The 13555-nt window shown below is 33.0% G+C and overlaps 1 protein-coding gene across 1 annotated transcript in view; it reads right to left on the reverse strand.

Annotated features, from left to right (window-relative positions):
• LOC122523219 overlaps window positions 1–13555 on the reverse strand; it is a 78159-nt gene that overhangs the window by 16803 nt on the left and 47801 nt on the right. The window contains 7 exon segments of the mRNA XM_043644875.1: window positions 1543–1643; window positions 2294–2717; window positions 2813–4138; window positions 4448–5476; window positions 5478–5764; window positions 5767–6124; window positions 6127–6542. Of these exon segments, the coding sequence (XP_043500810.1) occupies window positions 1543–1643; window positions 2294–2717; window positions 2813–4138; window positions 4448–5476; window positions 5478–5764; window positions 5767–6124; window positions 6127–6542 (3941 nt within the window).

A 13555-nucleotide genomic window follows, 5' to 3' on the forward strand; every position in this document is an offset into this window, starting at 1 on the left:
CGTTGACGAGTAGATAGCAAATAAGGGTGCGTTTTAAAAACATCCAATCAAATTACTACCTAATATTTCTCTATACTTTTACATCCACGAAACTAATTTATTTCCATTTTCATTACCATTTAAATAACAACATTATATATTGATCGAATATTATGAAAACATCTTATAAACAATATTAATCCCTTTCAACGTCAACAATCATTGGGGATGAAAAAAAAAAAAACAACAAAAGAATAAAAAAAAACTTTATTATTCCTATTTCAATAAAGTATTATTAAAAAATACCTGTCTATATATATTTGAACGAAGCAAAATTAAAATAAAAAAAAAATCGATTACCCTACTATATATTATAACTGCAATACAATAGTTTATACGTAAAGACGAAAGTAAAAATTGAAAGTAATAAAGAAGTTTAATGAACAAAAATCTGACGGAAAGTTTATAGCGATTGGTTGTTGGACGAGGGCATAAAAATTGAAAAAAAAAAAAAAAAAAAAAAATAAAAAGAAATATGTCCTATTATTTTCTTTTTCTATCTTTCTCATACGCATTCGTATAACATACACGTACATATATATATATATATATATATATATGTATATATACGTGAACAATTTTCGCAGTGTACAACACGCGTACAAACGACACCAGAGAGGGGTGGTGGTGGGGGTGTTAGTGGGAGTGGGGGGTGGGAGGGGGTAGAGAGATAGCGCGCGTGCAACTTTTGCATGGATGAATGTGTGTGTGTGAGCTAATCAATACTCCATTTATCCGTGTCATCCACTCCAACCAGCCGTTATGCGTTTCATCGTTTTCTTATCATTATCAACTTGTTTAACTTTTTCGTACCGAACCACAAAGCTTTTAGGGTCACCTAACGTTCCATAATCTTACATTAACGCCAGACTTTTGAAACCGGTCAATGTGAAAATAAATCATTTGAGATATATCCGAAAGAATGTTACTTGCCTCATTAGTTAAACTTATAATGATTGGGATCAAAAATATTTGTTCACACAAAATGATATATATTAAGTAAATACTTAAAGTTATTTTTAGGTTTTTATTATCTGATTCTATAAATGAGATTTCTTTTTTTAATTGAAAATAATGTCAAATTATTAATCGTGGAATATTTCTTCTTATCGGGTTTTTATAGGAACGAATTGTTTAAGATTATTTAGAATGATTGTTGTTAATTAAATTGGATTGAGATTGGGATTAAACATATTATCTACTTTTAAATAGGATGCAAGTTAAAATTTAAAAAAAAAAATAAAAGAAAAGAAAGATTAGTTGTTAAAGTATTTGTCAAGCATGTCAATCATTTTGAATAGAAATAAATTATTATGGGATATTTGAGAGAATGATTATACCAATTGTTCCAATTAACTAACTTCATTATTACGTTTTAAATTCTCAAGTTTAATAAATGCGCTGCTGTTTAATAATAATAATAATAATAATCTTATTAAATTATTCTACTCTCAACTATTCTTCGCGCGAATTAATAATTTTGCATATGAGCATATAACTTACCGTACGCAGTCTGCCTTGAGTTCTCAAAGTGCTGTCCTGTAAAACTTTTCTTGTAGCCCTTTTGGGGGGTAGATTGGCCAACATTTTTTGAATACTCTCACCTGGGAACAATATAATCGTAATATTCTCAAAAGATCTGAAAATTGTTTCTCGAGATATGCATAATACTCGAAGAACATTCAAATAATAGTTTTAAGTATCTGGATATTTTTTTGTTTCTTTTTGAAATTATATTAAACAAATGATTATTTTCGTACCGATTTTTGAAGAAATTTGATTTGATCAAACAACGTTCAAGCGTGGATATATTTTTGGAAATTGTTTCGTATCATTGATTCATTTTTGTTTAATTTTTTTCATTGCATAAAACTTGTGAGAAAATGTTTGGTTAACCCTTTGAGCTACGGACGCATATATGCGTTTGATAAAAGTTCCCAACACGAACTATTCACGTATATACGAATTTGTCAATATAAATGTAAATAATGTAACGTTGTTTAGTATATTAATTATTGTTTTGAATCTTGTCACATGAAAATTATGTAAGAAACAAAAAAAATTATTAAATATAATTTATTATTAGATTTGGATTAGTGTAAAATCAATCAATGAAACAAATACACTAATAATAAAGTATTCCGCCCTTATTAAATACTTCAGTCAAACAATATCAGCAATCAAAGGGTTAAAATAGATAAAATAAAAAATACGTTTAATAAAAAGACGAAGAAGATTATCGATTGTTTCTTACGGTCACTAGGTCGAACCCTAGGCCCGGTTGGTTGTTTTTCTCTCGGCACGTTCGTACGAGGTGATTGAGAATTTTGAATATTTCTTTTCATTCCACGTTGACGACGTCTTCTGCTACGACTACCAAACGGACGCCACTTACACTTCTTTTTTCCGTTACCAAAAAGTCCCAACAACCAAGCCTGATCACCACCACATTCTAGCATGTGTCTGTGCAACTCGGAAAGTGTACTACAATTCTTCGAACACTTTGTACAGATTTTCTCCGGCAATACGGCGTTCTTAGCTTTTATCGTGGGCGTACTACGTCCTGGTAGAAATAGATGTTTGTACAATTCACGTTGATCCCCGGAAAATTCGTAATGGGAACACCAAACATTTGGATGCATGGAAGATTTGTGATCTTCCATTTCCCTCAGGGTCACCTATACGAAAAAACGATATATCGGTATTATTTTTGGGAAAGTGTTGAATACGGTCAAATAAGACGGAACAATGAAAGATAATACGAATAACTCACGTGTCTCGTAGTACAAGCACCGCAAATATAAATCCTGGGTCTTGACCATTCGCCGGTTAATTCAGCGTAAATGACTTCCTGCATTTTCGGGTTAGCATGGCCAGCAGCATCGCCCCACTTTTGAAGTCTCATGAAATTACCGAACTCGAAACTAAACTCCGTAGACCGTAGAGATTGATCCACCGGTTGATCCACGCGAATAATTTCCTTCTCCCGTCGATCGATCAAACCAATAGCTTTTAGACAGGATGACTGATCAAGGCCACTATTATCTCCAAGGGAGGCGCAAGGATGATCGATTATCGATTCTTCTTCGGTGGTGTCTTTACTTTTATCTTTGCTCGTTTGTTCGTTCGCGAGGTTAGTTTGTATGATCTCGTTATTTGCGATCGAGTTAACGAGAGGTATCTGTTGTTGTAACCTGTTCAATGTGATACGTTCCTTCAAGAGTTGTTGCTTCTTTCTCAAGGATAATTGCGTCGATATATCGAATTTGCTGAGATCCTTGATCGAACAGGTCCACTGTTCCTTCCCGTCGTATTTTCTCGGGAAGTTGTATTTCTCGAATGAGACCCTTCGCGGATAAGACCTGCTACTTTTCCCAGGTTTCTGTGCGTACTCGCTCGAATTCTCGTATTCCTCGACGGCATAATCTTTGTTATAAACCGGCGTGGCGGCGGTTAACGAGATATCGATCGGAAATTGGATTTGATTCGCATTGTTGTGCTGTTCGTAAAAGGATTGTTGTGGTTTTGATAATTCTGTCGCTGTCACCGACGACAACGGCGACGAAGACGACGACGACGGCGACGAAGACGACGACGAAGACGACGAAGACGACGAGGTGGAGGAAGAGGAAGAGGAAGAGGAAGAGGACGCAGCTGGCACCATAGTCGTCGTCGTAGTCGTAGTCATTGTCGTAGTTATCGTCGTAGTCATTGTCGTCATTGTCGTAACCATCATCGTTGTAGTAGTTGTTGCCGTCATTGTCGTCGTAGTTGTAGTCGTCGTCATAGACGAATTACCATTGCTAGCGGACGACGTTCCCGTTTGCAATTTTCCATCCAAATGATGAAGTAAATTCTCACGAATATTGCAACTCACGCTGCTGTAGAAGGAACTATCGAACTCCGGGCTACCGGGATTGCTGAAAACGTCCTTCGTAGTCGTCGGTACGACGTGCTTCAGCAAGCTACTCTCCGATCGATATTCCGCTTCCGCGTCACACGGTTTTCTCTCTTTCGAGGCCGGAACGTCCGATTTTTCGTTGGAACTTTGGCAAACGACCTCCTTACACGAAGTCGTTGTTTGTTCCTTCGTTTTTTCCTAAACAAATTATTATCATCACATTTTTCTATATTCGAATATAAACCCGTTTACCGTTAACAATACACATTTCAATAACAGATCGATTGATTACATTAAAAAGACTAATTTTGATTAATAATCTTTTCCATTAGAATTTCGTTCGAAATAATATCATAAAATCATATAATGAAATTTGGTTCCGTAGGTTATTCGAGTCGTCAAATGAGTTCGAATTGTTTTCTAATGTTTGACATTAACAATTTGTTTCAGCCCCCTTCCCCCTCCCAAAAGTTATATATAGAAACAAATGTAAGATGTGATTTTTACCTGAATTTGTGGCGTCCTTTCTCTCACGGGGGAAGAAGAAGAAGAAGAAGAAGAAGCATGCGTTTCGGTCATATGAACGAGTAACGCTTCTTTCGTTAAATATCTCGTCAAGCATTGAATGCAAGCGTGATATTTGTCGGCATGATTATCTGCCATGTGAATAAACAAACATTCCAAACTGTCCAAGCATTTGTCCGAACAGTATTGACAATTTTGCGAAGATCTTCGTAAGTTTCTTCCCGAACGACGGCCACCACCCGATTGGTGGACCCTTTCGGTATGTCTCTGTCGTAAGGATATGGACAAAAACTTTCTATCGCAATAAAGGCAGAGATGTCTCACCGTTGGCGACGGTGATTTTGAGGACGTTGTCGCTGGCTTTGCGACGGTTTGGATTTGATGCGAGTTTAACGGAGACGTTGAAGAAAAAGAAGAAGAAGAAGAAGGAGTGGAAGAAGAGGAGGAAGAGGAAGAGGATGCGGATGAGGATAATGAAATTGAGGAAGAAGATGGCGACTGTTGTTGTTGTTGTTGCTGTTGAACCGTAAAAGTTTCCACCAGAGATGGGGCAGCAACAGCAACTGTAGTAGTAGTAGTAGTAGTAACGGTTAGAAGGTTGACAACAATTTTGTAAACGGATGCGATCCTTTCGAGTGGTAAACTACAATGAAAACTCGTAGGTGAAAGTTCCTCGAGTACCTGAGAATTTCTCGTTTCGTCCGTGGTACTAAACGTTCGTGCCACGTTAATCATTTCCGTAGAATTCGTTTTCTTATCGGTGAACTGATCGATACCGTTTAATAGATCGTTCAATAAGTCACGACAAGTATCACGTAACTCGAGATTTTCGATGATTTCGTCGACGTTGCTGGTATTTCTTCCTCCTTCGACGATTGGATGATCAAACCTTTCCATAATGATCATACCGAGTGAACGAGTTTCCTTCTTGTCGGGCTCAGATTGTTCGGTTTCGTTAAATAACGAATGATTATTTTCCTTATCCAAATCTTTCGAGGAAGAATTATCGTTTAAATTCATTTTTGTCGAGATCGAATGAGGACAACTGAAGACGACGCGGAGACGCAACTTGTCCGAATTCTTCTAAATTCTTAGCAGATTCTAAAATCGTCGTCGTTGTCGTCGTCGTCGTCGTTTTCGTCGTTTTCGTTGTACCCTCGGTCCAATCCATATCCGTGCTTCCGTATTCGCAATGAACTGTGGTGGTATCACCGTCTAGATGATCATTCTTCATTTTTTCTGCATGTTCGGATGGTAAAAAGACCGCAGCAGCAGCTTCGGTTCTACTCTCGTTCGGTTGGAAGGCTCGAATTTCGGTCCCTTCGAATCCTCGTCTTCCTCTTCTTCGTCCTCTTCCTCCTCATCCTCTTCTTCCTCCTCTTCGTCCTTGGGTCCTTCTCCCCCTCCTCCTCCTCTTCCTCCTCCTTCACCGACAGCTGGCTTCTTCTCCGTCTCTTTCTTCTCAATCTTTCCTTCGTCGTTCTTTCCCGTCCCTTCCACCCGTCCCACCGCCTTTCCCCCCTCCCCTCCACCGTCGCCCCCGTCACCCCTCTCCTCCTCCTCTTCATCCTTTATCACACCATTCAACACGGTCATCACGTATTTCTCTAAAGTCTCGAGATTCCTCTCAACGCTGTTTCTACCATCCTCCTCCTTCGAATAGGCGAATCCCCACTATTACTATTCCTACCATCCGGCACCTTTTTCCTCAAATTGTTTATCACATTGCTAAGCCTACTCCTCTTGTCCTGCGCAGTTTGCGCTGATCTGTATACGTGTGCCGTTGCATGTTTCTCTTGAATAACTTGTTGTTGTTGTTGTCTCTCGTTACCGCTAGCACTGGCTGGTTGGCTCACGCCAAGATCCTCGAGGTTGTGCATCGAGGCAACCATTTTGTTGTTGGTTTCCTTGTTGTTTCTCCACGTCGTTGCCGTTGCCGTTGTCGTTGTCGTAGTTGTCGTTGTCGTAGTCGTTCGTGCCTGATTTGCTGTCAGGGAACGATTCAACGAGTCGAAATTGACTACTACTATTCCTCCTTTCGATGCCTCGCTATCAACACTGCCAGCCGATGCTGCTTCTGCGAACGAAAAAATATTCTCTTTTTTTTCTTTTTCTCTCTCTCTCTCCTTCTATTTCTACGTTTCATTTTTAAATAACATTTTCAAAAATAACTAATCGATCGTTATAAATGATATTTTGTAATTGATAATCATTGGAATAGTAAAAAATACCGATCGTCTAGGTTATTTTGTAATAATAATAATAATTGTAAATAATAATAATATATTAATACTAATATATATACAGCTGAGGAAAAGCTGTAAGAATTCTTCTGTTTCCGACTTTGTCTAAAGGCGTATTGCATTGTTGACAATGCCTAGGAACTGCTAGCAATGGCGGATTTCCAGCTTTGACGGTAACATATATATACATAAATGTAAATAATAATAATATATTTGTAAATAATAATTAACTCTTTATATAACTCGTTAAACGTTAATTTTCATTCAAATTCTCGTATATAATGATGTTTTGTTTGGATTTAAAATTATTTTCTATTCGTAAATCAAAAATATTAATGTTTCGAGCATTGACCATAAATTATGCTTCAAAGTTTCACATTATATATCGTCTGATACCTGAATATCAAATTCGGTGTGTGAGAGAGGGGGAGTTAAGAGAGGAAAAGCTGTAAGAATTCTTCTGTTTCCGACTTTGTCTAAAGGCGTATTGCATTGTTGACAATGCCTAGGAACTGCTAGCAATGGCGGATTTCCGGCTTTGACGGTAACATATATACATAATGTAAATAATAATATATTTGTAAATAATAATTAACTCTTTATATATAACTCGTTAAACGTTCATTTTCATTTAAATTCTCGTATATAATGATGTTTTGTTTGGATTTAAAATTATTTTCAATTCGTAAATGAAAATATTAATGTTTCGAGCATTGACCATAAATTATGCTTCAAAGTTTCACATTATGTATCGTCTGATACCTGAATATCAAATTCGGGGTGTGGGAGAGGGGGAGTTAAGAGAGAATTAATTCTCATGATATTATATTACATACATAAGTTAATGTGTGTTCCTATTCATTTTTCAAATAGCTTCAACTTAATACTTTCTTCTTCCTCGGTTTTCTTTGAATAATTTATAAGAATGTATATATATATATAATATATATATAAATGTATAAATATATTCTAGGGACAATGAGACAACCCAATCCCACCCTTTTACAACACAACCATCCCATACAATATTATATCAAATAAGGGTAGGGGTGTTCGTCGTCGTATGATCGTACGATAGGAAATGCAACGAATGGAAAAATTAAACGTTTTACTCTCTTTCACGATCATTTATTCCGACGATGATATACAGCGTCGGTGAAAGGTGAAATCCAAGAGGTAAAAAGTGGGAAAAGATTATGTGCGTCGACTAGAAACATCCACCACCACCTTCTTCTCCTCCTTCTCTTCCTATCTTTTTTTTTCTCCATCATTTCTTCCTTCCTTTTTTTTCTTTTTTATATTTTTTTTTCCTTTTTTTTTTTCTTTTTCCTTCTGTTTCCAGCCGAACGAGAAACGGAAATAAAATGCAAGGGACAAAGGCCGGGGATTACATAAGCCTCCTGGAGATCAATAAATTCGTACGGATGACTAGCTGGAGTTTCTCTTTGCAGCAATTTCTCTCTTTCTCTCTCTCTTTCTCTTTTTTTCTCTTTTTATTTCTTATTCTCATTCAATACGTTTCTATCTCTATCCCTTTCTATTTTCAAAGTTTGACTACCCTTTGAGAACCTTTTAAACGTCGATTAATTTTACATCCAAAGGTAAATGTTTTCATTTCTATGATTTATTTATGTATATATGTATGTGTGTATGTATGTATTGTATATATATGTTCATTTGACTATGTTCATTTGACTATGTTCATTTGACTATGTTCATTTGACGTTACAATAATTAAGAACGATGTGAATAGATAACAAGATTATACCTAGTTTCCAGTAGTAACTTATACACTTATAGATAGCTTTGCGAATAATCGTATCACGAGTAAACCGACAAATGTGAAATTACGAGAATAGATAAATATTATTATTAACAGGATTAATTAAATAATTTTCTATTTCTGTTCTTGTCAGAAGAAAAATATATATGTATATATATCTTTCTTTTTCTTACTTTTGTTTTTAATATATTTTTTTTTATTTTTTTATTCTCTCTTTTATTGATTCGAATTATTTTTCTACGAACATTTTCTCACATTTGTACAATACTATCAAAGAATTATTTTGAAAAACAACAAATGTGCTGGAAACATATTCATTTCTGAATAAAATATATTATAGTGTTCACAATCCAATTGGTTAAAATCTCATTCTATATAAAGATATATGTTTTTTTTCTTTAAACCAGTCATCTGAAATCTCCTGATAAGAATATAAGTATATATACGAAGATATTGTGTTAAATTTAGTATTTAATTATTTTCGTCATTTGGATAATTGGTTGAATTCGCAGAACAATTGATTCCTTGATTGTTATCAAGTTTAATAATAATAATAATATTATCCTATGTTTAAATATAATCATTTCAACGAAGTCTTAATCGTTGACTTTTTTTTTTCTCATTACTTTTATTTTCAATAATAGAATCGTAATATTCGTGAACAAATGTCCTCATATCATTCGTGTAGAAAAATGAAATTTGTAAATTTTTATTTTTGAAGTGTCGTGAAGTAACATTTAGTACACACACATACACACACACACAAGTTAGTTGTGTTCGATCATCACAAAAAGAAGACAAGTCGTGTAGGGGAGGGGGGGAGTTCCTTCTATACAAGCCGGAAGTTTCATTAAAGGCCCAGCATTGGCTGTCCGCGTATTCGCCATTCGGTTGGGACATTGATAGAGAAAAAGAGAAAGAAGAAACAAAGGAAGAGAGACCTAGCACAAGACAAATTATTGCTTTATATTCTTGTTAAATTCCTCGGACTATAGAAGAGATCAAAAAGAAATCTCTCCTTTGGAGAGAGAAATTTAAACAATAAAAGAGTATTACTTTTATACATTACAAAATTAGCAATTAATAAAATGTCTTTTTACTGGTTGAAAAAAAAGAATGCATAAACAAATGATATGCATATTTTAAATTTCTATATGAAATATAATTTTAGATATAAATTCTTATGATATTATAATTTCTTATTAATTTCTTATTAATATTATAATTTCTTAATAATTTCTTATCAATTTTTATATATTATAATTTCTATATGAAATATAATTTTAGATATTATATATGCATGTATGTGTGTCAATAATTATGACAATCAATTGAATTAAAAATAAATTTATTTTATTGTTTATTCTATAATATAAATAATTAAATATATATAAATATAGTGTATTGTAATATATTGTATAAATCATACAAATAAATTAAACAATTTTTCATTTGTTCCACTGTTATAATTATCGGCGCATATAGACACATATATATATACACACACACACATATATACATAATATTTAAAAATTTATTTTTGACAAAATTAGAAAAATGTTATATACATTAATAAATAATATTGCAAAGAACTTAATAAACATATAAATGTTTCAACTGGAACACACCAAAATCGATAAATAGATTACATCTGATAATATTTTTAAATAAATTTCTATAGATATCGATAAAATTGTGGTTAAACATTCTTTTGGGAATGATTAAGAGATGAATCCAAAGGTTTCTTTTTTCTTCTTTTCTTAAATTCGTCTGATGTGACCTATAGCGGGATACAAATGCAAGCATTCTCCTTTGTCGAGTTTAAATGGGTCTCGGAGGAATAATAAAACCCCATGAAAAGAAGGAGAAGAATGATCGAGAGGCACAACAATTCTGCTATGGATTTCTTTCGAAAAGAATAACAACAACAACAACAACAATAACAACAACAACAACGATGGCCTGCTACTGCTGTGCTGTTTCTACTGCTGTCGCAGTTGCAGTTGCAGTTGCAGTTGCCGTTACCAATCGCAGGTCGATCGACGCGCGTTTATTTTCACGATTCCATTGCAGCATTCATTGGCAATGTTCCAACAGAAATGTCAGGATGCGGAACTCAGGGAATAACGATGGAAAATTGCATTTATTATATAACAAAAATGTTCGAAACAAAGGTGGCAAAAAACTAAAGATAATATCAAATAAATCAATAAATAATATTAAAATATACACAAGTACATATTAATATTAATCTTATATATGAAAAGAATTAATTATCTAAATCAACGAATCTAATTTCTTCAATTTTGCAACATGATTTATTATTAATCCTTAAGAAATTGAATTATTAATGTATTTTTAGAGAGAAAAGAATTAATTATCTAAATCAATGAATCTAATTTCTTCAATTTTGCAACATGATTTATCGTTAATCCTTAATAAATTGAATTATTAATGTATTTTTAGAGAGAAAAGAATTAATTATCTAAATCAATGAATCTAATTTCTTCAATTTTGCAACATGATTTATCATTAATCTTTAAGAAATTGAATTATTAATGTATTTTTAGAGAATATCGAAGAATAACAATAATATTCTTGATATACAAAATTTATATTCACAACAACAATAATAATATTCTATACATATATAATTTAACAATAATAATGATATAACAATTATATAATAACAAGAACAAAATTATTATTATTATTATTATTATTATTATTATTATGTGAGGGAAAGGCTATTGGATAAAAATCGTTATAGCATGATTCAAAATATTTTTGAACCATTCGTGAAAAATTTTCTGCACGCCCCCAGGGGATTCGTAACACGATGATGATGAAAGGGTAAAAAAGTATGCGAGAGATAGAAAAAGAGGGGGAGTGTAAAGGGAAAGAGGAAAGGAGGTGTAGGGAGGTGTAGGGAGGAAGAAGGGAGAAGAAGGGGTGAGGTGAAGGGGATGACAATTTAAATGCATTTTGCCTTTCCTGCACGAGCAAGCTCAAACGAGGGACGAGATATACGCCATCGTCGATCGTCGACGTGTCCTAGAAAAACAGCTCGTAAAATAGCGCGGCAATTATTCTCTCGTATGCTGTCGCCGTTTGGTATATACCTATTGCATCGAACCACGCTGTCGAATGTATATTAAGTATATTTATTTATAATATATGTATATATGTATTGAGAATAAATATATATAACAAAATTGAGAATGAAATTGTGGAACGTGAATGAGTACTGCGTTTGATATATACGAATTTAAATGAATGATCTGACAATATATATAAAATTATTTTCTTTCATTTACAACGAATGATTGTTACTATTGTTATAATATTGGAAAAGAAAAATTAGAAATTAAAAATTGCCATTTGTCGGATATAAATTTTTGGAATTTTTAAAAATTGTGGAACGTGAATGAGTACTGCGTTTGATATATACGAATTTAAATAAATGATCTGACAATATATATAAAATTATTTTCTTTCATTTACAACGAATGATTGTTACAATTTTATTATAATATTGGAAAAGAAAAATTAGAAATTAAAAATTGCCATTTGTCGGATATAAATTTTTGGAATTTTTAAAAATTGTGGAACGTGAATGAGTACTGCGTTTGATATATACGAATTTAAATGAATGATCTGACAATATATATAAAATTATTTTCTTTCATTTACAACGAATGATTGTTACAATTTTATTATAATATTGGAAAAGAAAAATTAGAAATTAAAAATTGCCATTTGTCGAATATAAATTTTGATATTAATCGAATATTTATTGTGGAGTATTATTATTATTTAATTTTATTGAATGAAATTCAATTTAACCAACACACGTGTTTATTTTCTGTATAAATAAACAGTAATAAGTATTATGATATATGATTGTTTTATAAAAAAGATATAAACAATTTTTGAATTGAAATCATGATAATCAATTGAATTTTTGTTGTTGATATTAAGTATAATGTACGGAATCGAATCATCGAACACATTAATCTTTTATTTAAATAAATAATACGAAGTAATGTAGACTTTTAATTGGAATAAGAATCGAACGAGAAAATGTATGCGGTAAGAGAAAATGATGGTTGCTTAATTAATCTTCGTTTACGTACAATAAAATTTGCATGGAAACATATAAAACATTGTAGAAACCATGCAACGTATGACAATTTAATTCATTGTTGATATTACATAAGCGACATTTTGATTTTCCGTTGAAACATTGAGAAAGCGAAATTTGAATTTCGCGCCAACCGTTTGCCGGGCGCCATATTTAAAGGGCGGGCTTTATGAAACACAGTACGGGTACGACATATTGTATATATACGTATACAGAATATTTACGTGTATTATATACGTATACATTTACGTTACTGCATACAACTTATATGTATACATACATATATATACAAATTCATATTGCGATATATAAATTAGATGGATTCCCGGAAACGAATGAGTCGGGACGAATACGTCAGACACATTAATCAATATGGTTACGGAAAAGCTGGATTTAAAGAGAAAGACAAAAAAAAACAAAGAAAGAAAAATAATTACACGTAGAAATGATATTAAACATTCGAAACACATAGAAAAAAAAAAAAGAAAGAAATAATATGCATATACATAATGACTCATAACACATAGCATAGATCATTTGTGACCGAGATGATAAATTATCGACCAATAAGTATAATCATGCTGAAATTATTATTGTTAATCGGCGTAAAAAATGTTTCATTAACGGATTCATTTATCTCGTCGTTCTCTTTCTATTTCTCTATCTCTGTCTCTATCTCTCTCTCTATCTAACTATCTATCTGTCTTTCTCTTGTAAAGGTGAAAGGAATTGCTGGAGCGAACGAATGCCGATCGATCTTGGCCTTCTCGCTGAATTATTCATCGATCTGAGAAATTATCATCGTCGAAAATACAAGCGTAATAATAGAGATCTCATTATTAAAACGATATAATCAAGAAATTTATTAATTTACTCATTTCGTTCCGTCTATCGTAAAAAGAAGACAATGTTTATCAGTC

The sequence above is a fragment of the Polistes fuscatus genome, unplaced genomic scaffold, assembly GCF_010416935.1.
Source record: "Polistes fuscatus isolate 324 unplaced genomic scaffold, CU_Pfus_HIC Scaffold6, whole genome shotgun sequence".
Classification (NCBI taxonomy): domain Eukaryota; kingdom Metazoa; phylum Arthropoda; class Insecta; order Hymenoptera; family Vespidae; genus Polistes; species Polistes fuscatus.